At 48.2% G+C, this 24,409-nt stretch overlaps 12 protein-coding genes across 12 annotated transcripts; 7 read left to right on the top strand and 5 right to left on the bottom strand.

The window, feature by feature from the left end:
• Positions 1-846: 846 nt before the first annotated feature.
• On the bottom strand, positions 847-2,108 carry UA08_03377 (hypothetical protein; the record flags this gene model as incomplete). The annotated part of the gene is made up of 4 exons (XM_020265671.1): positions 847-1,252; positions 1,345-1,721; positions 1,786-1,893; positions 1,962-2,108. 4 exons carry the CDS (start codon positions 2,106-2,108, stop codon positions 847-849), a joined length of 1,038 nt encoding a protein of 345 aa, XP_020121754.1.
• An 844-nt stretch (positions 2,109-2,952) lies between these two features.
• On the top strand, positions 2,953-4,860 carry UA08_03376 (hypothetical protein; the record flags this gene model as incomplete). Its single annotated transcript, XM_020265670.1, has 1 exon — positions 2,953-4,860. The coding sequence occupies one exon, from the start codon at positions 2,953-2,955 to the stop codon at positions 4,858-4,860; it is 1,908 nt and encodes a 635-aa protein (XP_020121586.1).
• Positions 4,861-5,496: 636 nt separating this feature from the next.
• On the bottom strand, positions 5,497-6,615 carry UA08_03375 (hypothetical protein; the record flags this gene model as incomplete). The annotated part of the gene is made up of 2 exons (XM_020265669.1): positions 5,497-6,159; positions 6,214-6,615. The coding sequence occupies 2 exons, from the start codon at positions 6,613-6,615 to the stop codon at positions 5,497-5,499; spliced, it is 1,065 nt and encodes a 354-aa protein (XP_020121587.1).
• A 496-nt stretch (positions 6,616-7,111) lies between these two features.
• On the top strand, positions 7,112-8,659 carry UA08_03374 (6-phosphogluconate dehydrogenase, decarboxylating; the record flags this gene model as incomplete). The annotated part of the gene is made up of 1 exon (XM_020265668.1): positions 7,112-8,659. One exon carries the CDS (start codon positions 7,112-7,114, stop codon positions 8,657-8,659), a length of 1,548 nt encoding a protein of 515 aa, XP_020121588.1.
• A 1,353-nt stretch (positions 8,660-10,012) lies between these two features.
• On the top strand, positions 10,013-11,837 carry UA08_03373 (hypothetical protein; the record flags this gene model as incomplete). The annotated part of the gene is made up of 5 exons (XM_020265667.1): positions 10,013-10,270; positions 10,335-10,721; positions 10,791-10,936; positions 11,010-11,463; positions 11,550-11,837. The coding sequence occupies 5 exons, from the start codon at positions 10,013-10,015 to the stop codon at positions 11,835-11,837; spliced, it is 1,533 nt and encodes a 510-aa protein (XP_020121589.1).
• A 543-nt stretch (positions 11,838-12,380) lies between these two features.
• Positions 12,381-13,517, top strand: UA08_03372 (hypothetical protein; the record flags this gene model as incomplete). The annotated part of the gene is made up of 1 exon (XM_020265664.1): positions 12,381-13,517. One exon carries the CDS (start codon positions 12,381-12,383, stop codon positions 13,515-13,517), a length of 1,137 nt encoding a protein of 378 aa, XP_020121262.1.
• A 421-nt stretch (positions 13,518-13,938) lies between these two features.
• Positions 13,939-14,483, bottom strand: UA08_03371 (hypothetical protein; the record flags this gene model as incomplete). The annotated part of the gene is made up of 4 exons (XM_020265663.1): positions 13,939-14,002; positions 14,061-14,163; positions 14,242-14,347; positions 14,400-14,483. 4 exons carry the CDS (start codon positions 14,481-14,483, stop codon positions 13,939-13,941), a joined length of 357 nt encoding a protein of 118 aa, XP_020121264.1.
• Positions 14,484-15,200: 717 nt separating this feature from the next.
• Positions 15,201-16,192, top strand: UA08_03370 (Fe-S cluster assembly protein dre2; the record flags this gene model as incomplete). The annotated part of the gene is made up of 2 exons (XM_020265662.1): positions 15,201-15,816; positions 15,879-16,192. The coding sequence occupies 2 exons, from the start codon at positions 15,201-15,203 to the stop codon at positions 16,190-16,192; spliced, it is 930 nt and encodes a 309-aa protein (XP_020121582.1).
• Positions 16,193-16,712: 520 nt separating this feature from the next.
• UA08_03369 (hypothetical protein) lies at positions 16,713-17,297 on the top strand (the record flags this gene model as incomplete). The annotated part of the gene is made up of 1 exon (XM_020265661.1): positions 16,713-17,297. One exon carries the CDS (start codon positions 16,713-16,715, stop codon positions 17,295-17,297), a length of 585 nt encoding a protein of 194 aa, XP_020121585.1.
• Positions 17,298-17,603: 306 nt separating this feature from the next.
• UA08_03368 (hypothetical protein) lies at positions 17,604-19,833 on the bottom strand (the record flags this gene model as incomplete). Its single annotated transcript, XM_020265660.1, has 2 exons — positions 17,604-17,663; positions 17,725-19,833. The coding sequence occupies 2 exons, from the start codon at positions 19,831-19,833 to the stop codon at positions 17,604-17,606; spliced, it is 2,169 nt and encodes a 722-aa protein (XP_020121553.1).
• A 602-nt stretch (positions 19,834-20,435) lies between these two features.
• UA08_03367 (hypothetical protein) lies at positions 20,436-22,578 on the top strand (the record flags this gene model as incomplete). Its single annotated transcript, XM_020265659.1, has 4 exons — positions 20,436-20,452; positions 20,507-20,564; positions 20,625-20,690; positions 20,749-22,578. 4 exons carry the CDS (start codon positions 20,436-20,438, stop codon positions 22,576-22,578), a joined length of 1,971 nt encoding a protein of 656 aa, XP_020121759.1.
• A 348-nt stretch (positions 22,579-22,926) lies between these two features.
• Positions 22,927-24,227, bottom strand: UA08_03366 (hypothetical protein; the record flags this gene model as incomplete). The annotated part of the gene is made up of 2 exons (XM_020265658.1): positions 22,927-23,228; positions 23,300-24,227. 2 exons carry the CDS (start codon positions 24,225-24,227, stop codon positions 22,927-22,929), a joined length of 1,230 nt encoding a protein of 409 aa, XP_020121344.1.
• Positions 24,228-24,409: the final 182 nt, after the last annotated feature.

Raw genomic sequence — 24,409 nt, 5'->3', positions numbered from 1 at the left:
AGATACCACACTGCCAGTCAGCATGTTGTCAGCATATATCGTATAACTCAGCATTGAGACTTACACATCTCGCATTCGCTAAGCCAGTCAAGGTATTTTCTGCAACGATCAGTGCTGTCCGATGAGCTGACCCAGAGATGGGCATCCAAGGTCTTCAATCTGGAAATTCATGATAGTGATTGTCTATAAAAGCTAGCGGGGCAATTAAATAAATGCTCAGAGTGCTCTTGAGTAATGATCGATGCCGTACTGTATTTGTGATGGCGGCGCAGCTATTTAGGAAAGCTAGTGCAACGATCGTCATCACTGTCCACCATCCAACTTGGTAAATGGGCGTAGGGTTATTGAGGTTAGAATTTAAGCTTCTCTGATGGAAATATGTTTCTCATACGCTCTCTGTTCTTTCCCGATGTTCTTCATGATGAGACCGGAGTGGCTAGTAGTGATATCGAACGGGTGCATAGACAGCGAGGAAATGAATTGCAAAAGTGCTAATGGGCGATATTTATGCAGTCGTAAAACGCAGCTTAAATGCACAATGTAAGATGCTAGGCTCGTTACAGCTCTATCCGGATATCTCGGTATCTGGGGTCATCTGGGCACTTCAGAATTGCCGAGTCGCAAGGTTATTTGATGTAGCTTTATGAAACCTCGGAAAGCGGCTGGGCCAAGCTCAAACCCCTGAATTATAGACAAGAATAAGTGTCTCCTCATTGGCCCTCACATTGAAAGGAAGATCTAAATCCCTACGACGGCAGCTTAACGTAGGAAGCTTGAAAAGTACATCTGGAGGCCTCCAGGCTATATTGAACGGTTTGAACATTTCAATAGTATCTTACTTAGTATTCATGTATTATGTAAGTTAGCATGGCCGTCATTTGAACCATGGAGTGACCGCGACCGACTTTCGTCATCATCATCGTCGTCGCGGTCTTCATTATTTGAAAGTCTCGCAAATTCGGCTGTACTATCCGCCTCACCGGACGAATTAAGCCGTGAAAGCGCGATACCATTGCTCGGTGTTTTGGAACGAGAGTCGGATTGGTATTTGTTTCGCTGATTAGATTCATTATCGAGGGTAGAGCCCCATAGAGATCGGAATAAGGGACGCAGAGTTGGCAGACAGATGCAAATTATGGAGAGAGCCTGCTCGATAGAAGACCACGTAGCGGAATCGGTGGTGGACCAGGTCATGTCATCTTTTCTCTGGTCTCCGAAAACGATGATACGAATGATAGATACCACGCAGACACTTTCCGCTTGTTAGTACCCGTTATTCGTCGAGTGGGTGATACAAGCTTTTCCAGCGTGTTGCCCAAAATGATAAATAGATGATGAACTTACAAAAACCCAAGGGCGAACATAGAACAAATGATCAGTTTCTGCCGTAGGGTTGCATTCAAGCGAAAGGTCATAGGTATCGGCAGACAGAAAATGATAAAGTCAAGAATGACATTTGCAATCCCATTCCAGCGGAAGAAATTGGTCTCATTGATACACGACCCGGCCTGATTTCTGTTCCAAAAGTAGGAAACCGGATGACATCCAGCCACAGCAACAGTTGGGCAAGCGATGAAAAAGGCGACGAGTAGGGCAGCAATGAAATAGAGGATGCGTCGGAACCACAGATTCACGCCAAAGATTCGATAGTAGAGAAATAGAAAGGCGGCTTTCGTGGATACGACATCGATAAAATAGAGCATTTGAACAGCAATGAAACTCTGGTCATTGGCATTGGTTAGAAGCGAATCAATCAAATTGGCCTGCTCCAATTCCACCACACACCTTGAGGAATTTGACGACGGTCTCCGAGGGCAAATCGGCGGAATGCTGTCCTTGGCCCAAGTAAATCACTTCTGCCAGCCGCAGACCGGCCATGGCCCAGCAGTCAATCTGTTGCAAAATATGAGCAAATAGAGACATGACCTCGACGCATTAGAGACACGCAAAGGGAAACAAACCAGGGCTATCACCACCATCCAGTCATCCCACCAATATGGTATGCCCGCTATCCATCTTGCCAGGAACCTCGCACACACAGCCGCAGTTGCTGGCACGATTGTAGTCAAGGTTCCCACATATATCTTCCATCCTTGATCCGGGGCCATATCAGATCAGTCAAGACACCGAATGAGCAAACGCAATCACATTTTCTGCGTAGCGTGTCTGCCACAAGGAGGAAAATTGAAGGAAGACAAGAGAGGAGCTAAGAGAAGAACGGAAGGACTTGATCTGATAGCAAAGAAATTTTCGTTGCAACAATGTCTTCTTACGATGATGACTCTGGAGGCTTTCAGGGTACTACCAGGGTGGAGAAGGGTCTCGTATTGGATCTTCATTTGCGTAATTGAGCGTGAGAATTTAGTAAAACAGCAGCGGAATATGGCTCCTGATTGGCTACATTGGCGGTATTGCCCCATTTTTATGGTGGGTCCAGGGAGAACCAGACAAATCCTTCAGCTTTTGATTGGTAATTTCCGCGCTATAACACTGCATTGGAGCACAGCAGCTACGCTAGCCGCTTAGCGCGGACCTTGCGTCGGGACTAGCGCCGTTAGCGCCCGTCTCTCCAGCTTTGTCGTGCCGCAATCCAATTACGCTTGCTTCTAGCCTGCGTACTACGCTGGACGGCGCCGATGCTCCTCACAGCGTGCGCGAAGGGGTAACTATGCTGCTGTGAGGCCACGTTTTGACTTGCGGAGAGAGCTGACTCACCCGAAACAAAATTCAGTGGCTGGGGAGTCGGCTATGCAGGTACGTATAATCGCCCCGTTGCCTCTAGGATCTGTTTTTTTTTTTGCTTTTTTCTCCTCAAGGTTTCTTCCTCTCAGTTGTCTTGCTCAATTTCTGGTACACCAACGATCTGGCTGGCTCGTACTCGGTGAACAAAGTTAAACCAACGGCTGCCTCTCCTGCGTCTCTTGGCTTTTCGGTGCATGCACAAGTGCTGTGATGGGACCGCACGCCTTGCGCTTTGCAACGCTGGGGCTGCTGACAGGGCCAGCCTTCGCGGCTATTTCGCCAGCACTCCAACTCGAAATATTTGATTACGGTCAGCGTGGCCCGCTCCTAGGCACTCATTTTGGCCCTCCAGTAGCCAATGCCACCTTCGACTATGTGATCGCCGGCGGTGGGAACGCCGGACTGACCATTGGTACGCGACTGGCAGAAGGTGGTGCCAGCGTGGCTATCGTTGAAGCGGGGGGCTTCTATGAGATCGACAACGGGAATCTCTCCATTGTCCCTGGCTATGCCACCTATTTTACAGGCTCCGATGTGGACAACTATAATCCCCTCGTGGACTGGGGCTTTGCGACTACCCCGCAAATCGGGTCAGCTAACCGTACACTGCACTATGCTCGCGGGAAGACACTGGGAGGCTCTTCTGCTCGTAATTACATGTTGTACCAGAGACCTACTGTGGATAGCTTGCAGCAATGGGCTGACGATGTTGGCGATCAGAGCTATACCTGGGATGCTCTTTTACCTTACTACGAAAAGTCTGTCAACTATACTCCTCCGAGCCCGGCTATGTACACGAATTCTTCAAACAAGCAGGATCCAAGCGTGTTTAGCCCAGCAGGTGGGCCCTTGAAAGTATCGTTCAGCAATTACGTAGACCCATTCGGAACATGGGCACAGCAGGCACTTATCAAGGCCAATATGTCAGAGATCGATGGTCTTGACAGTGGTAAGCTGCTGGGTTCTGCTTATGCGACCTTGACTATCGATCCCAGCAACGCCTGGCGAGAGTCATCCGAATCTAGCTTTCTCAGCTACGCCCTGCATGCCGGTTTCCCATTGACCGTATACAAGAACACTCTTGCTCAAAAGATTTTGTTCGACAGCAACAATACCGCGACTGGGCTTCATGTGTCGACTGCTGGGTTTTTTGGTACACCGGCAATAAACTTCACATTGACCGCACGAAAGGAGGTTATCCTCTCGGCCGGCGCTTTCCAATCACCCCAGCTGCTCATGGTGTCTGGCATCGGCCCTTGTGATGAGTTGGCCGGATTTGGCATCTCATGTATCAGCAACCTCACAGGTGTGGGCGAGAACATGCAAGACCACCCGATATTTGGCATTGGTCACCGTGTTAACGTTAACACGGCATCAGCATCTGTAAACAACCACACGCTGGCTGCTGAGAGTATTTCATCCTACGTCTACAACGCAACGGGCCCTCTTTCCATTTTTGGTCCGGGTGTCTACGGTTGGGAGAAGCTTCCAGAGCCGTTCCGGTCTCAACTGAGCAGTCAGTCCCGACGAGCGCTCGATACCAGGTTTCCCCCTGACTGGCCGGAGCTTGAATGGCTGCCAGTTTCCGCATACAACGGATACAACCTAGACAAACAGACAGGCGATCCACATGATGGTCACAACTATGCAACTCTCAGTACAGCGCTTGTGGCACCTCTTTCCCGTGGGACAGTGAAACTGCAGAGTGATTCTATGAATATCCCACCGCTCATCAATCCTAACTGGCTGGCAGACCCGGCCGATTCAGAGTTAGCTATTGAGGCATTCAAACGCCAGCGCGAGCTATGGGCAATTTTGGCCGATCTCGGTGTTGCCGATCCGAATGAAGCTTTTCCAGGCTTCAATTACTCGACAGACGCCCAGATCAAGCAGATCATCGCCGAAAGTATGACCACTGTCTACCATGCCTCGGCAACCTGCAAGATGGGCCGGAAAAATGACACCACGGCTGTTGTGGATAGCCAGGCCCGGGTGTACGGAGTCCAGAGTCTTCGGGTTGTCGATGCCAGTAGCTTTCCGTTTTTGCCGCCAGGCCATCCGCAGTCTACTGTGTATGCATTTGCTGAAAAGATTGCTGATTTGATAACCAGTCAATAAAACTCCTTTGTACGTCTTGATGACCTAGAATCTTTCATGTCCGCCATGCTTCGATACGAATTGCATCCATGTATGAAAAGCCAATTGATATTATAGAGACTAGATAGTGTTCATGAATCCCACTCTTTCCTAACCAAGACGCTCGTTTTTCCTAGCATTTATTACTACAACTTCCATCATTCTGTAAGCCTCGGATTGATTCCAATCACGTATGTAGCTACAAATTAGTTATATACCCAAACTGTCTTGTTATAGCCTCTTGATAGAGAACTTAGAAAGAAAATCTACCAGTCAAATATTCTCGAATATATTAGAAATATAGCTGTTACACTTGATGTTGCTTTAGGGTTCAGACGGCTCGGCCTGCAGAAAGCTATAGTGACGTCAAGGCTGTCGCATAGACCCAAAATCGATGAAGCTATTGAAGTTCGGTGCAGAATTGCAGATGTTTGATAATCACATGGATATGGTTCCTGGATCGATGTTGTGTTGATTATGCTTTGAAAGGAAGTATTCTGCGAGACTTATGAACTTAAAATGTATTACAATGGTGCACAAACTTGGGAATTTTATTGGGTTAAAAAAAGTAGATTAAGCTCTATCACTCCATCAATACTCACCTATTATGTATCTCAATTAGGTACTTTTATCCGAGACATTCTTCAACAATCTCTGCATATTCTCCATAGCAGATTTTGCAAAATGGCCCAAGTTATACGTTTTCCCCGTGCCGTCCGGACCACTATCAAAGATCTCCATGGAAAAATATCCTCTAAACCCCGTCTTGAGCACTGCTTTGGCTACGTCTTCTATCGGAAGATAGCCACCGTCATACGGCATTGGGCGAAAGTCATGACTCCATTGGCCTCGGGGCAGCAATTCGTTCTTAATCTTCTTCTCAATCGGGGTCTTCGGTTTGTAAGCGTCTGAAATTTGCAACAAGTAAATCTTCTCAGCGGGAATTGAGGCTGTTAGATCTTCCATGCTGGCTTTCCATCGTCTGTCGAGTTCAGACTTGGATACGTGTTCAATCAGGCCCGAGGCTGTTGTGGGATCACCCCATTCGCCCCCGGCTGTTTGAAATGTGTCCAGGCATAATCCGACGTTTGGTCTGTCAACTTGCTTGACGATCTCCCAGACATCTTTCCATGTTGGAGCGTGTGTGGACCAGCACCAATTTTCGTACGCCATGCGGTAATTTTCTTCAGCTAGCATGTCTGCTAGTTCACGGAGATCAATCACAATCTCATCGCGGTTGGTTGTTATTTTCTCTTCTGAGCTGCTGTCGGTTGAGCCGACCTGATATGTGTATTAGCTATTTGCTATGCTCACGAGAGATGATACAGAACATACCTGCAACAAATCCGTCCCACAAGCATTCATCAATTGAATCCAACCTTTGGCCTTGGAGAAAGCTTTTTCTCTATCCGATGAGCCCTTTGGCCATCCCTCGAAGTTCGAAAATGGCTGCAATATCATGATTTCAAGATTCAGTTGCTGGCACAACTTTCGAATCTCCCTTGCCGCCTGGCACAGCTCGTCAAAGTCATCGGGACCGACCTTCTTGTCTAACAGCTGCTCGGCGTACTGTTTAATGTCCGGAAATGATAACTCGATTGCAGTGAATCCTGCATTTGTAATTGCTTCGAGCCGTTGCTGGAGAGAGTCGGAAGTTTTGCCGATGGAGCAGCTTGCATAGGAAAGAGGGATCTTGCGCAGAGAGTTTAAGGTTATTGGTGATGATGATGTAGTCATATTAGTAATTTTATATGGATTCTGTCCGCGGTCGTTAACCTTGCGTAGAATATCGCGACGGTGTGTATGTCTAGATATACACACTTGGGAAATTCTAGGACTTAAACCCTGAAACTAGTTGCTAACTACCTTCAAAACAGCTGAATGACTTCATAGCAATGTAGGTATGCAGGTACTGAAACACATCAGTCTGGTTCTACCTTGGCCTGGCGGACTTGTATGTCGTAATTCCAACATCAGCTCTGTAATTTTTGAATAATCATTTTATGTTTGCTTAAAAGTTTTTTGATAGCAATTTTGCATACAACTATTTGATTTTGTATTAAATTAATGCATTTTCAGACCAAACTAGTGAATGACGTAGTGTTTATGTCGCGGAGGCAAACGCCGGATTGGAAGCCCGTTTTCAACGTCCCCGACAGCCCAAATACATCCTGGCAAACTTTTAACGAAACAAGAACTCTGTTAAATCTATATCACAAATCCAGCGGATAATATGACGGACCCAATTCAGCAATGGAAAGCCATTGGCGTCGTCGGTGCCGGCAGCATGGGCTCGATGATGGCCTTCGCGTTTGCAGAACTAGGGCTTGACGTGTCGATTTGGGACGTAGCCGAGCAAAATGTGGACAAAATCACAGGGCTTGCGAGTAAGTCAGAGCAACAGTTTAAGGGCAAGATCACGGGCTACAAGAACATCGACGAGTTTGTGAAAAGTCTCCAGGATCGAGGGGAGCGAAAGCTATTCATGTTTTCAATCACGCATGGAGAGCCGGCAGATTTCGTTCTTGGTATGATCAAGAAGAACCTTAGGAAAGGCGACGTGATCTTCGACGGCGGGAATGAGTATTATCGTCGAACAGAGCGGCGTCAGCAGGAGCTTAAGCCTCTCGGGGTCAGTTGGATTGGAATGGGTGTTTCTGGTGGATATCAGTCTGCTCGCAGGGGACCAAGTCTGTCACCGGGTGGCGATAAGCAGATTGTTCAAGAAGTCTTGCCGTTGCTAGAGCTGTACTCAGCTAAAGACAAGAAGACAGGCAAACCATGTGTGACTTATATTGGGCCGGGAGGATCTGGCCACTATGTGAAGATGTGTCACAATGGTATTGAAGGCGGTCTCTTATCAACAACCTGCGAGGCTTGGGCAATCATGCACAAAGGCCTTGGTATGAGCTATGATGAGATTGGGGATGTGTTCACCAATTGGTCGAAGCATGGGGAATTGAGGAACAATTTCCTACTCGAAATTGGCGCCGATATCTGCCACAGGAAAAAGACGGCTCAAGGTGATGGTAAAGGAGAAGGCGTCGATCCTGCTGGTGGATACGTTCTTGATGATGTTCTTGACAAAGTGGTCCAAGACGACGATAACACCGAGGGAACCCCATTATGGTCAATAATGGAAACGGCACTCCGACACGTTTCGGGTCCAACGCTAGCGACCGCACATTATCTCCGAATTGCCAGTGGGAACAGAAGCCAGCGAGTTCGGATTTCTAAGAAACTCGATATTCCCGAGCCTAAAACCCTTCAAGTCAAGGATAAGAAAGCCTTTCTCGAGACCCTGCGTCGCGCTGTTTATGCATCATTTCTCTCTTCTTACTGCCAGGGCTTGGAACTTATTGCTCGAGCATCCGCAGATGAGGGATGGGGCGTGGACCTTGGAAAGTGCATTCAGATCTGGCGTGCAGGGTGCATTATACAGTCCGAGGCTATTGCTGATATGCTGCAGCCTATTTTGGCCCAAGACGTTCAGATAATGAACATGAAGCTTATCGACGAGGTGTCAAGAGACTTGCATAATAATTATGACTCTCTGAAAGAGATTGTACTCAGAAGCACCGAGTCCGATGCATATATACCTTCGTTGTCGGCATCGCTGGAATACGTGAAGTATGAAAGCAGCACGATGCTACCCACACAGTTTATGGAAGCTGAGATGGACTATTTTGGCGCCCATGCATACAACAAGGCAGGCAAGCCTGGCGAAGACCCTGGAGTTGTCCAGAAGGGACCTCATCATTATGAGTGGAAGCCTGCTTGACGTTGGGACTACACTATCTACATGAAAAATCCGGCACTAATATTGTACTTAGGTTGCGCTCAATGATTGCCTAGGTACTTTATGAATTATAGTTACAGTCATGTGGAACAATAACAAATATATGCATATCCACCGACAAGTAAGCAAAGTGACCCGACCCCGTGGAAATGATTCTCTTCTCCCTCATTCTCTGGCACAGTGGAAAGTATTTAAATGAAGAATACCTAACATACGATACGACCTACAGTAACCCAGAATAAATGAGTCACTCGGTCGGTATGCTTTACATGGATCTTGTCACGCTCCATCGCTGGCAGGATTAGGCCCATACACGTAACTGCGTAGGTATTAGATGCTGAGACCTAGATCCGTCAGGGAAGCCACCCCGTATATACGTAGTTAGTGCGTGGATATACGAGGTTGATCATTATTACTCTCAACAGTGGCTGGCCGATGTTGATCTGAAACCGCTGGTGTTTGGGTAGCTGATTTAATGCCTAGACGACTATAATAACATAGACACAACTGAAAGCTGTGCTTATTACTGTAGTAGTAGACAACATTCCAAAATTGAGAGATTTCTGCGTCAGCAAAGTGAATTAATCAAATAACCAGTCGTTACCATGGCATAGGTATTTCATCGGTGACGTTTGGATAACTTCACCGAATGCGGGTTCCTAGTATGAGACACTACGTATCACTACGGAGTAAGTCTCGAAGTATGAATTTAATGTACGGAATATCGACCCAGTTCTAACTTCTCCTCCTTAATCTCTTCTCCGGCCGTAAATCCGTAAAGAAGCCTGAATAGATTGATCCGAGAAATATGGATTTCATGACATATGTAAAAGCATGGGCGCGATTAGCTTCTTCCGGCGCGGCTTTTTATATGAAACAACCATGTGCGTGCCCAGCTAAATAAATTAACGTCGAGACAGGTCGATAAGCTTCTTACGAACACGGCGACGATTTCGTTAGTGTTTAGAGTTTTCTCAGGAGTTCGAATCTTCGATTAATTAATATATACTAAGGTAATTAATACCTTGCAATGGTCCTTGGTTCCGGTGGGCTCGGAATCAATCTTTATCAATCTGTGTCCAATCGAGCAGCAAAGGGCTCCATCGGACCACTTACTCTGTATAGGGTTTCGGTCTTGTTTTGTTCGATCTGTTTCGGGTTGATGGTTCGCCTGGTTTTTCAAGATATAAAGTAGCAGTGCTTGACCCAGAATGACCGATTTTACCTTTGAGGCTCAAAACAACAGTTGCTTCCTCTCTGTCCTTCTTTTACACTCTTTGTCTAGTACTTTGTATTCTATACGTTCCCTTCGTTTACATATACCAATCATTCAACATGCGCAGTGCGCTCTTCCTTTCCTTTTTTCTCCCCCTGGCTCTGGGGTGCGACAATCCTGCCGAACATGCCTGTGCAGCTGTTTACACTGCCTCCAGATCTGCCGTAAATGAGTTCTGTGCCACTTTTACCACAGAAACGGTTACAGCAACCACTGGCTTACCGGAGTGGGCTTCTGCGTGCTCGTTTGAACCAAAGAAACTGTCCAGTGCCTGCAGTTGCCTTGGAACAGCCTGGACTACGACTTCTGCCGATGCGGTCAGCCAATCAGTCCCACGTAGATTTTCTTAATTACTGCCTGCTGACTGAAGGTCTTGTACAGACTGCAACTAGTTCAATCCCTACAGCCACGAGTCCCACTGAGTCTCTCACCGTAGTGAGCTCGAGTGCTCAAAGTACTCTGCTCACCACCACACGCCCTGCTTCTCGCAGCACGGTCTCGGCTACCGTTCCAACATCGACTGCAAGCCCTACTACAACTAGTTTCTCGTCTTCAACCTCCGTCTCAACAGTTTCCGCGGCCCCAGTTACGACAGCCCCTACCGTGGCGACAGAATCCGCATGTGTAGTCACTGAGTATGCTTCAATCTCGTCTGCAGTGAAGTCCTGCACCAATATTGTCTTGTCCAACATATCTGCGCCACCATCGAGTACAATTAACCTGCAAAGTCTCCAGACTGGTGCTACTGTTACTTTCGCCGGTACAACAGTAAGTTGCCATTCCACGCTTCTACCATCTGTTCTACACAACCAGTGAGCTAAGACCCCGATACAATAGACCTTTGGCGACACGTACGACAAGGACTTCGACACCATTGTTATTTCTGGCACCAATGTGACCATCACCGGTGCCGAAGGACATGTGATTGATGGTAACGGACAGGCCTATTGGGATGGCAAGGGTTCCAATGGGGGTCAAGCCAAGTAAGCAGACCGTTTGTTTCCCTTGATCAACATTGGCTCTTGAGTTATTGCTAAATATCCATCCCACCTTCAGACCAAACCATTTCATCGTTGTCAAGGACTTCTACTACTCCGAGATCACGAATCTTAACATCCAGAACTGGCCTGTTCACTGCTTCGAGATCGAGAATGTCGAGCATGTCACTATTGCTGGTCTTCTCTTGAACAACACTGCTGGTGACGAACCCAACGATCGTAGCGGCAAAAAGGCAGCGGCACACAATACCGATGGATTCGACATTTCAAAGAGCGAACACGTCACTCTGCAGGACACCTCGGTATACAACCAAGATGACTGTGTTGCCGTCACTAGTGGCAGCCAAATTGTGGTTAGCAACATGTACTGCTCCGGTGGCCATGGTCTAAGTATTGGATCAGTTGGTGGAAAGAGCGACAATACCGTAGATGGAGTTACATTCGAGAACTCTCAAATTGTCAACAGTGAAAATGGATGTCGAGTCAAGTCCAACGCGGAGACCACTGGAAGTGTAAGTTGACAATTTTGTCACTCACTATCAAGTCCTCTCAATGAAGATATGGCCAACGAAATCTAACCGATGATATGAAATAACAGGTCAGCAATGTCATCTACCAAAACATCACTATTTCCGACATCACCGACTACGGCATCGACGTACAGCAAGACTATCTCAATGGCGGTGCAACGGGCAAACCTACCACCGGCGTTCCCTTCACTGGATTCTCTTTCATCGACATCACCGGAACGGTAACTGACGACGGCAAAGACTACTACATTCTTTGCGGTGATGGCAGCTGCTCTGATTTTACCTTTAGCGGGGTCTCGATCACCGGCGGTGGCAAGACTAGCAGCTGCAATTATCCTGACAGTGGCTGTCCTTGAATCCCATCTTACTACCTATGTAAGTAGCACCTAGGTAGAAGAGGCACCCAGTGCCCGCCAATTACTCTTCTAAGCCCACTCACTGCTGTGCAGTGTAGTTTTGTATCTATACAGAATCAAAATATTTTCTCTCATGTGTTTTTTGCGACTAGATTGGCAACACAGGGTTTGGACCTAGAGAGCAGGGATTAGGGCTAGAACCTACCTGATTCATCCGCAATGTGGGTATCAGTGGAACTAGGGCTTAAAATCTCACCTGAATTTACATATAGGCAACTCCACCAACTAAGATGATATGCATCAATGACGTCTTGGCGATGTAAAACGTGTATCTTTTCGACACGACAAGCCTGATGTCTAATAGTTGCGAATAGGAGTCCAATCCAGTGGCAAAACCCCCTTGCACGCTAAAAGCCTTGATCCCGATGTATGACGTCTTCAGTGACCTGTAGACAAAATGCAGCTGTACACTATATAGAATGAGGGCTTGGCTCTCGTCAGTCTTGTCAAGTCTGAATACCACACTGGTTTTAATCGCTTCTCATGTCACCGTCGATCCTACGTTTGCCGTACCAGGCGCTTGCCTATCTAAGCCCCAAACACCGCCAAGATGCCCAATGGACGTACCGACAAGCACTGGCCAATGCTGTGCTCAAATCAGGCCTGGAAATCTACACTGGCTTGCGCATTAATCCCTCACTATCCCTAAAGCCAGGGCACGAAAAAAGGCGCTTTGTGCTTATTGAACCGGGCAACCCGTTGCTCTACGCCGGGGCCGCCCATGATGACAAGATCAAACCTGAGACGATAGGAGCTACTTGGTACCCTGATACTTACCATGTACGCGATTACGATCGAGCCGACTGCGAATACGTCATGCTGTACCTGCATGGTGGATCATATGTACTGGGAAACGGCCGGACACTGACATGCCGCTATCTCACCACAACCCTTCTCCAGAATACACCGTGTTGCTATATACTATCCGTCCAGTACCGCCTTGCCTGCAACAAGAACGGACGATTCCCGGCGCAGTTGCAAGATGCTATCACTGCATACTCATATTTAGTACACACGCTTCGTATTCCGGCCTCGCGGATTGTGCTTAGCGGCGACAGTTCGGGGGCCCATCTAGCTTTGGCACTGCTTCGGCATATTGCCTACTTGAAAGAGTTCCATGGCAGGAAAGAAGATGATCACGTTAGTATAAACAAAGCTCTTCTTCCTCCTCCCAAGTGTACCTGGGCCTTTTCACCTTGGTGCGATGTCCCGGCTGCTAGAGACCCTAATTGCTGGACGAGCAGCCCCCGTTTCAAATCGGAATATATTCCTGGCTCATTTCCAGCCTGGGGCGCACAGAAGTTTTTGGATGATTTGGAGATCACCGAGTTTATCGAACAATACGTCGCACCGATAAAGCATCCTTTCTTGCTGCCTTCCCCGGTGTTGGTTGTCACGGGTGGCAGAGAGGTATTATGCGAGGAGCACAAGGAGCTGGTACAGTCTTATAGGAGTCTTCCTAGAAATGAGTCACGCATCGAAGTGTTTGTGGAAGAAAATGTGCCCCACGACGTTTTGATGATTGCGTGGATTATGAATTTCCATGGTGAAGCACGCACCTGTGCTTGCCAGGCGGGCAAGTTCCTATTAAGACGAGAAACCCGAGAAACTAATGAGTGAAATGGAGGGTATCAGCGGCGATCATGGATTCCAGACAAAGTTGGTCCCTATTAGGGAGCATACAACATACGGCGAGCACTATATAGAGTATTGATTGCGTAAAAGTCAAATCTTTCTCCCTGAACCTACCGCATGAAGCACGCCACATCTCTAGCAGAATTAGGACGTCAAGTTTTCGTCATTTGAAGATAAAGAGTGTTAATGAGTCTCCAGAGACATTGTTATTCGTTCACTAGTCTATTCCTGCGCGACGCAAGATTCGGGAATAGCTTCTAAGATAGAATGACATTGCTTATGTTGCTTTATAACATCTCCCAATTGAATATCTAGGTATACAAATCCCTTGTACCAAATGTTCCATGCTTATACAATATTCCAATCCACAGATATATCTAGAAACCTAAATTGATCGAGTCATCACTCACGCCGCTAAGATCTTCTCGACAGATGCAACCTCGGCCTCCATTGGCTGCTGCTTGTCGGTCCTAGAAATTTCAACAAACATCAGTAGCTGCTTCTACATAGTTTTCAAACATAACGCACCTCGTTGACATGCGGATATCGGTCTGTATTCTCGGAGTGCCTTGCTGATGGACCAGACAATGAGCCCAGCCGATGACCTGCTGGACTTTCTCCCACGGCCCCTCTGTTGACCAGCGACATAACAGTGCAAGGGCCATCAGAAACCTGTCGTATGTTTACTCTTACTAGTTGGAAGACATACCAAGTGTAGTACCGGTAGTATGCATGGAGAACTTGACTCCCGACCGCTGACACAGTCGCTGTATTGCCGCAATCTGCTGAGAATAAGAAGGGGAGCTATCTCCAATCTGAATCAACATGTTAGCTAAAATATCTCTGATATTGGATTGCGGAACAGACCGGATTCAGCGAGAAATCTGCAATGCACATGTCAGGCATCACGAGATTTGCAACATTGACGTTAGCTGAAACTGGAGATTGCATGTTGTCGGTCGTATAGATTATATTGCTTCTTGAAGACGGGTATTTATAGGTCAACAATCGGTCTGTATGCGTTTCTTGCGAGTAAAGGGCTCCCTTTGCAGAGTTCAGCCACAATCATTGTGACGTGTTCCCGTGCTCCCCGTAGCCCTAACTCTCTGAAGGCACCGGAAATGCATCGCGTCCACCTGTGAATGCCGGGTGAATTGGATGACATGCCATGGCACTGTTGTTATGGTAGAATGTTTTATATCAGGTCTATGCACATGTGGAGTGTCGGTTGCTGCATCTGACACATGCCCTAGCACCACCGACCTTCTCGACGTGGGTAGGCATATTGTTCCCACCCCTTGACATCAAGGACAAACCGAAATATCTTAATAGTTCCTTCATTCATATTCTCGACACTCCGAGGAAATACTTGGTTACCTCCGGCAACAGAATTAGTAACTAGGGCTTTTTGACTCGACGAATCATGTGGGGCAGAAGCATCTCCGATAAGATAATCGGCAGACACTTAGCCTAATAAGGCTAAAAAGTGGCAAATGCGGCCGGAAAATTCAGGCAGCAGGCGGGCAGCGCTAACTATTTCCCCCACCGACTTCGGCTGGCGTTTAATAATCAGCTTTTCTCCTTCATTCCTTTTCAGCAAGCTCTCGTTATATTCTGGGAAAGCGACAAAGGAGCAGGGAACATCCCGAGAACCAAAGACCAGAAAATATGCCGTCCCTCCCAGTCCTCGTGGACACCACTCCCGATCTTGACTTTTCCGACTTTTCCCCCGCGCAAAATGTGAATCAAAAGCGCAGCCTCCTCCTAGCGCCCCCCTCTATCGCTGCACACGAAGACAAACTACGAGATGTCTTTGCTACATTTGACCGTTCGGTCACCGACTTGCAGATGCTCGATCGCCTTTCTGCCGGGTTTGTTGCATTGCCGCCCTCCACATACGACCTCGTGCTCGTCCTCACAGACGCCAACGGTGCGCGACGCAACGAGGCCCTCGAACTGCTAAACCGTGGTGTATACAACATACTGATGCCATCTATGAAGCATGGAGCAAAGTTGGAGCTCCAGGATGGTCCCTTTGGAGGAAACGACGGCCGGGAAGCGATATTAGCAGGTTTGGTCGAGAAAGATGGCGCTTTTGAGAAACCAGAATACCAAGAGGTTGTCGTTCCACTTCGCTTTGGCGCCAATAAGAAGAAGAATAAGGCCGCGCCGGAGCCGGTTAAGCCACAAAATGTTGGGTTTGTCGACTACAAAGACGACGATGAGCTGATTGACGAAGACGGCTTATTGTCCGAGGACGATCTGAGCAGACCAGTCCAGCTTCGTACGTTATTCGATTCTTTGAGTCTGAAGTTTGACATTGTATACTAACCCATCTCTTTCCAGCCGCGGAATGCCAACCAGAAACCGCAAAGAAGCGGCGGCGTGCCTGCAAGGATTGCACCTGTGGCCTCGCAGCTCAACTAGAAGCAGAAGATGCGGCGCGCCGTGAACAAGCGAACAAGGACCTAAGTGTACTGAAACTGAATACTGACGAGCTGAACGACGAGGTGGACTTTACTGTGCAAGGGAAGACCGGCTCATGCAACAGCTGTTCTCTGGGAGATGCCTTCCGTTGCGCAACTTGCCCATTCATTGGATTGCCTGCGTTCAAGCCTGGCGAAGAAGTTAAAATCATGAACGACATGGCGCAGCTTTGAGCGTACTCTGCATATTCACCACTATATATCTCGTTTGTTTCTTTTCCAGCATTGTGGCGCGATTTCAAGGTTCTTTGGAGTTCATGGCGTTTTACTATACTTGCTTAGCACGCTTCTAGAGTATTTATCTTTCAATTCAATGAACAACATGAAGCCTACCTAAATAAACCACTTGGTAGTCAAAACAGCGATCGAAAATTCTCTCTACTCTCCGCCTCTGTTAATAAAGTGCATGCCCCACTATAATCGATAAGATAACGATAAGCGGCGCGGCACAGATAAAAATTTTTGTAGCTTCGCTTGCTGTGCAAAACAGACAGCCAGACGAATTTTATAAAGGGCATTCATTTCTGAGATACGAAATTCATAGGTCAGACAACATCCTGTCCCTGTAGATGAGCTATTTTCTCTGCCGTCACCATTGAGGCTCATTCGTCGTGACAACCCGGGTTGACTTCCAACGCCGAAATTTGACGTATTTGTTTGTGCACGACCTCAAGTCTCTTTCATTTCTAAAGCAATGGCTTCCACATCAACAGCAGCAACACCATCCTCAGAACAGCAGCAAAAGCTCGACCTCGCCATCACCCTGCTCATCAACTCATGGCCCGCGCTAAACCTCGCCGTGCAATCATCCTGGGGCGGACCCAACTCCGCAGACAAGCGGGACTGGCTCTGCGGCGCCATCTCCGACATTTTCATGACTCGCCCGGAAACCGACTCATATGACATCGAAGACATCCTAGTGCAAGTGCTTAGTGATGAGTTCGACGTCGCGGTGGACGATGGCTCGGCGGGGATGGTTGCCGATCAGATCATGAACGTCAAGGCGCGTATTGAGATGGGTGACTATCAAGAGGTGGACAGATTGTGGGCTGAATATAAGGAGAAGCGAGAGAGGAAAGGGGCGGAGCAGAATTTATTCAAACATGTTGATACCAAGGATGAGGATCAGGAAACGGATGATGACGACGAGGAGGATAGTGACGACGACGAAGATATGCAAGATGCGCCTTCGTTGGTGACTCGACCTCCTACGCAAAGGGTTGAGCCGGAGGTTGATGAGGATGGATTTACCAAGGTGGTTGGGAAGAAGAAGCGATAGTTTAAAACTTTCCCACTCTGGATTTATTTCGCACATGTTTATATACGAAGGAATGAAGTCTATCTTATCGTTTCCATGCTTGGTATAATCAATCTCATGCAGCCTGACTAGGAGTTAAAAGCAATGCATTTGATTCTTTTTTTTTGTTTCGACTAATGCAGAAATCTAAAGGCAAGGCACAAAATTTGTCATAATCATCACAGAATTCAACCCGCCCATCGGGTATACCATTTTACCGGGCGTATATCACACTAAAAATCCACCTGGCCCATCCGAATGCTGCTTCATAGATACACTCCGTCGTAACTAGGCGTTATTTTCATCAAGGATCAATTTGGTGATCATACCAATTGCAATAGTTTGTCCCTAGAGTGATCGAAGGTTAGAATGTCATTGAAATGAGCAGGCAGATAACAATTGAACTCACTTGGTCACGCAGCGTGAATCGACCCAGTTGATCATAATCTTCGTACTTTTCCACGCACACCGCTCCAGCGGAGCCGGTGACTTCCAACCGTGCAATGATGGTTTGGCCTCTGCTGGCAAAAGCGGGTGGGCGTTTACTCTTACGACCTGTACCAGGCTCCAGCTTATGCAGCAAGGCAGCAACCGTGACTTCTTCAATGGCAGAGTGAACATGCAAAACACAGTTATAACCAGCAGAAAGAATGCTCTTGAGCTCTAAAATTCGAATCTTGGCTTCAAATGCAGAAACGCAGTGTACGGGTCGCTTTGGTGAACAGAGAACAAATCCGGGAAGGATATCTTCTTCTTCTATACCGCGCAAACGAAGTCGGACTTGGTCACCGCACGTGGCAGTAGGAATCTCATCTTCCGTTTCACCGTAAAGAGCAGCAATCCCCACTTCCTCCCGGTTGGGCATCATGAGGTAATTGTTACTCTTCTTCATCACTCCAGACTCAATACGGCCTTCCACCATGGTTCCCATATCACGGTACTTGGAGCTGATCGGCATCATGAAAGGAGCGTTGATCTTGCGCTCGGGCATCTTCATATCCGTCAGGAATTCGAGCAGCGAAGGGCCGTCGTACCATGGGCAGACATCTTTGGGAATACGATCCTTGATACCGAGGGTGCGTTGCGCCGAGATTGGCATGAAGTGTAGATCTTGCTTTTTGTAGCCCAAGTTTTCCATAAACTTGCCCACCTTGATAGTACATTCGTCAAATCGAGCCTTGCTCCACTCCACAGTAGGATCGTCCATCTTATTGACAGCAATAATAATCTTCTTCACACCAGTGTTTCTGGCTAAAAGTGCGTGTTCTCGAGTCTGACCACCCTTTTCAAAGCCAGTCTCATACTCTCCTTTACGCGCAGAAATGACAAGAACACCAACATCTGCTTGTGATGCTCCTCCGATCATGTGTGGAACAAAGGACTTGTGGCCAGGGGCATCGAGGATGGTAAAGTGACGTTCTACGGTACCATCGGGGCCTTCATAGGTGGTTTTGAAGAAAGCTCGCCCAACTTCGACAGTCTTTCCCTTAGCACGCTCTTCGTTGGTCAAATCCAAGGCCCATGACAGATACCATGTCTCACGACCGGCTTCCTTGGCATCTCGCTTGTATTTCTCCATCGTACGTTCATCGACCATGCCTGTAGCATACAAGATAGATCCTCCAAGTGTCGACTTTCCGGCATCGACGTGACCGATGAAAACGAGGTTGACGTGTTCGCGCTTCTCACCGTAGATTTCCTTTAGCGTGGCTTCGTCAACGTCGGCTTTCTGTTCACGAGTAACCGCATCGGCATCGCGAATGGCTTTGGCGCTCTCACCGCGGGAAGGGCTATTCCTTCCTGGGCTGTTGCGACCGGAGGATGGAGACGGCGAGGCCTTGCCACTGCTGACAGCCTTGGCCTCTGCCTTTTTCTCTGTTTTCTCGATCGCCTTGGAGGCGGTCACTTTGTTAGCAGCTGTCGCTGCGGCGGCGCCTTTGCTATCCCCAGGCGTAGCAGATGCTTCTTTTGCAGGCTTGGCAGTGGCCGGGGTACCGATAGAGAGCACCTTGGTTTTTGGAACATTACCACCTAGATCACCGCCGATGGAAAGGACCTTGGCCTTCGGAGGTGCTGCTTTGGGCGCTGACGCAGCTGGGGCGGCGGTCTGCTCGGCTGCTGGAGCCTTTGGGGCCTGACGGGGTAGCGTCTGCGGAGGCCTCTGCTGCTGTTGGGAATATTGGTTGTAGCCACCGCCTCCATACTGGTTATTATAGATCTGATTATAGTTTCCGGGTTGCTGTTGTTGTCCATAGCCACCGTACTGATTATAGCCTTGTTGCTGGTCGTAAGACGGGTAATAACCTTGGCCTTGGCCATATTGCTGGTATTGAGGATATCCGTACTGCTGGTATGATTGACCAGGAACAAACGACGCCGCACCGGGAGTGAACGATGCGGCTCCGGGGGTGAACGTGGGCGCCTGGGCTTGAAAGCCAGCATTGCGGTTGTTCAGATTCATGCCATCGGTCTGTCTGGAGAGGTCCTCCTCCCAGTTGTCAGGGGTTTGGTCGGCCATGGCGTTTTGAGGCGGCAAGCAACGAACAGACAACCACACGAAAGAGAATATATCGGAGAAGACGAGGGGGGAAAAAGCGCCTCGTGAGGGTATTGACGATGAGAAGACCGTCAGAAAGAGAAAGTGGAGGGGCTGCTCAATTTTGCACCTGACGGCTGACTCAGCAGTGAGGGGGGGCCGCGGCTCGCTCTGATGATTGGCGGCGGTGCCGCGCGCCTAATGGATTGATGTTATTGTTGGGTATTGGAAGTTGCCATCCAGGCGCCAGTTCCTTGGATATCAGTTCAGTGGACAAGAGACAAGACAAGTTGCTGATGTGCCCAACTGGGAACCGGACCGCCTGAGGCTCCTTTGATTTGGTGCTCTGACTTCCCCTCGGGAGGCGGGAACTTTGCCAATTCGTCGCTCATCAGGTACCTACAACGGCTCTCTCAGCACAAACTCTTTATCCTTTCAAATCGCAAGGCTTTACTGGACTCCTTTCCACATGGTCATATAAAAACGCTTTACAATGGAGCTGTTTCTTGCCAAGGTGGGAAGTTCTTGCAAAACATCGTTGAATTTCTTCTGATAGTCGTCGTACACAGGTCACTCAGCAGGCCATGAATTATGCCATCCGGTAAGAGTAGAAGTCTACTGCCACTTTTGTATGACCTTGTCTGATAATGTGTAGCTCTGGCATAAGTATAACTGCAACATACGCAATCAGTCAATCCTCTAGGCTGTTGAAAGTAAGATCACCTAAACATGACCGAGGTGTTTTCGAAATACTAAAGACACATAAAACCCAGAATGTCAATGGAACAGACAGAGCTGAACTACTTACCCTGCAAGAACGACTGCAGAGCAAGATCACAGTATGCTAATATCCTGCCGACCTAGCCATATCACGCAGTTTCAATTGACATAACCTAGGTGATATCGCCCGCGATCGACATGATCGAGCTAATAGCTGCGAGAGGAAATACATCATTGGAGTCTGCAGTCTCTCTGACTAAATCCATAAGACACGACATCCAGTCACTAGCACGACGATTAGAAAAGGCTGCAACAGCAGAAGAATTGGCGCACAAGGGGGCATTGTCATCGAAAGCTCGAGCCCAGAACGAACTCGAGATTAAGTTGATAATCTCTGATATTCGAAGGGTGCTACAACGTATCGAAGATGCAGTGCCATTGATGAACCTAGCAATTACTACTTCTGGTGCAAGGCTATCCACAACTCTACCGTCGACAGTCTCGCCTTCTCGCCTGCTGCAAGCCAGCACTTTCTTGACAGCATGTGATACCCAATTTTCCATTAATCCTTCTAGAGCAGTACAGGTTGGCCCTACCTTTACGTTGTCAATGTATATGCTCTTTAGTGGACATATAAGACACTTTGACGAGGAGACCATCCGAGACACTACATGGAAAGAAGTGATGCACAAGGCCCGAGTGAAACTGAGACGGGTTCCTATGGATGTCTTTCTCCATCCGGCAGATAGCCCTATAAACAGATCTTGTCTCCCTGCTGCCGCGAGGGCGGATGAATTTGCTTATCAGATTTTGATAGTAGAGGACCTGGATGATAACAGAGTGCACAGCTTTGAGGAAGGCGAGGCGCAGCCCGAACCTTATGAAGGTGTCAAACTTGCGGGTATCCGAGAAATCATCCCTGTTCATCAGATATCTAAAATATTCTACGCCGACACAGGCAAAATGCTCAACATCGGAAGCGAAGGCGAAACCAATAATCCGATACTCCTGCTAAAGAGGGATGTTAATGCTTTTCCTCCTCGTCGAATGACCGACAGAGACGAAACTGAGTACGATGAGGGGCATCGTGAAACAGAGGAAGAGGAGGAGGAAGATGATGAATTACAATCCCAGCTGGATGCACAGTTGAACGGCAAAGGGAATGAGAGAGGGGAAGCTCACAATTATGAATATCTATCAGAACACCAAATACCTACCGCTTGGCGTCTCCCTCCCGGGCTAGATCCAGAATGGGTGGCAATTGAAGTATATCAAGAAGAAGAGACAGAAGACGAAGACACGGGTGCCGATGACGAAGAGGGCAACCCAAGTACTCATGATGCTGCAGCACACCTTGCAAATCTTAGTCTTGACGACAATAATCATGCTTCTCCGTTGCAATCTCAACAAATTTCATTCTCATCGTCTCACGACATGTCCACGCCTACCGCCTCGAATCCTCTTTTCAATAATATCCGCACTTCCCTCTCCTTACTCGAGATGCTTCTTCGTCTCACTTCTCTTCAACAATTCCAGCAACAATCACATCTTTCGATTACAGACGAACTTCTCAACTTCTTCCTGGAAGAATCCTCTAGCACCGGCGCAGGGGGCGACGAGCAACACCGGCAACGAGTCCGCGCCGACGCCCGCCGGAAAGTAGGCTGGGATCCGTACGATGAATCGCCACTAAAGCGCCGAGGTGAAGATTATCAAACCCACCAATACACCGATGAAGGGCATTGGACGCCTACAGGAACACCAGCGAGATATCATTACGTGGATCCCTCATCACCCGGTGGAACTGTAGATGAGCGGTACCAAACACAGTCTCGGGAACAAACTCCCTCGTCTTCACCGAGTCTTCCAAAGCAGAAGACAGGACCGAATGTATCGACAGCGGGAAGAAGGGCAAATTTGGCCAAGGGATCTCTATTATCTAGACGGCCAACTACAGCGCATATAGATGAAGGCCTCGGAACGAGCCCTGGAACTGGAGAAATGTAAGCAAGGTTCGCCTCACAGGCTGGCTGAATGGATCTCGCAATGATGGTTTCTGCGATGTGGTTATTGGGAACTGATCTCTGTCTGTACCCTCCTAAGAGATAGATAATAATTAATCACTGGGAAAAAAAAAAAAAAAAAAAAAAAAGGAAAACGCGAAACGCGAAACGCGAAACGCCAAGTTGGAGGTAAAGAATTCTTAATAAACAGAGACAATTAACACAGCCAAACAAATTGTGCAACTGCACGATAACAATCAAACCAGAACTCCTAGAAACTCCCGCTCGGAGCATAAACAAAATAAAAAGCATAGACAAGAAACAAGACACTTAGGATTAAGATTGAAAACCTCTACTCCCAATCTTCCTCGTCGCTATCATCCGCCTTTGCGGATGGTTTCTCGCGAGGACTGGCAGGAGTCTGGCTTGTAGCGCCGCTAACAACATCGTAGCTCGATTCACTGTCTGGTTGTGAATTCTGATCATTTGATCTGCGAGGCTCGTCGGATTTGCTGGAGTCGCCTGTGACGGTAAGGTTCTGGGAGGATGCGACGCTTTGCTTGGTCTTCACTTGGGGGGTGGACGGGGATTCGGATTCTGAATCAGAGTCCTCATCCCAGCCAATTTCTTCCTCATCGGCTGCGTTGTGAGCACCTAGAGTAAAACCAAATCAGCTAAAATGATGCAAGAAGATCAAAGGGACGCTATTTAGAAGAAATGGGTACCTTTGAGGAGCTCCTTGCGCCTCTGTTCTTCAGTCTCGACAGCCAAACGAAGGAAATAATACCGCGACCAAAATCCGCTATAGTCCACTGTTTCAGGAACAAGCTTTTCCATCGCTCTGCGTAATTCAGCATATTGCTCTAGATCCCTGGCGATATCGTCGGTTTTGCTCTCCACATTAAAATCCTTCTTAAATGTGGTCCATTGCTCGCTGTCCGGATCTTTCTTCAAGCCTTCTAGATTCGTATGGATAGCGTGCAATTGAGCTTCGAGACGAGTAGCATGGAAGACACGTTTCCCCTCCGAATCCTTACTCTCGAAGAGTATCTTATCAGACCCTTGTTCCGGCGGAGCAATGCTAACCGCATCTCGCAGAAAATTCCGAACATTGGTACCGAAGCGAATCAGAGCCTCATCCGCCGCGTCCTCCGCCTTTTCAATCTCCTTCAGTCTCTTCGCCGCTTCGGCGCGGAATCGTGAGATAAACCCCTCGCTCTCCTCGGTCTGCTCATTAGGTCCCTTCTGGTCATCTTTGGGTTCACCATCTGCCGTTGTGGATGCGGAAGCTTCGTTATGCTCGTTAGTCGAGGTAATGACCGATAAAGCGCCACCAAGCGATATCCCCTTGGTGCGGTCAACGATGGTGTCGCGAAGATCGGTGAAGCCTTTGCTGGCTTCCTCGCTCACGGCGGCGTACTCCTGTCGAGCGCCTTCGTAATAACTCTCTCCTTGCTTGCGCACATTACTCCACAGTCCGCCAATCCTTGCACCCCACGGGCTGTTGGAGAAGGCGCGAAAGGTCTCTTCGAACTCGGCGCCAAGATCTAAGTTCTTGTTGCTGTTGGTCGAGGGGCTGCTGCCGTCTTCTTGCTTCTCGTCTCGGTTCGAACTTAGAATCTCCTCCTGGATATGATCGTATGCAAAGTCCATGTTGGAATAAAAGGAGAGATGTGGGTGGGGAAACAGGAAATATAAGGATCTCGGGGTTACTGCAGTGCACAAATGGCGATGCAGGAAGCAAGTCCACGGCGGTTCGTTTGGTTTGTCTCTCAAGGTGGCATTCGGGTCTCCGCACTGCTCCGTACTGCCGCAAGCTAAGAAACTGAACGGCT

This window comes from Talaromyces atroroseus (genome assembly GCF_001907595.1).
Source record: "Talaromyces atroroseus strain IBT 11181 chromosome Unknown scaffold_3, whole genome shotgun sequence".
Taxonomy (NCBI): Eukaryota; Fungi; Ascomycota; class Eurotiomycetes; order Eurotiales; family Trichocomaceae; genus Talaromyces; species Talaromyces atroroseus.
The sequence above is the reverse complement of the archived record's forward strand: the minus strand, read 5'-3'. Positions and strand labels throughout refer to the sequence as shown.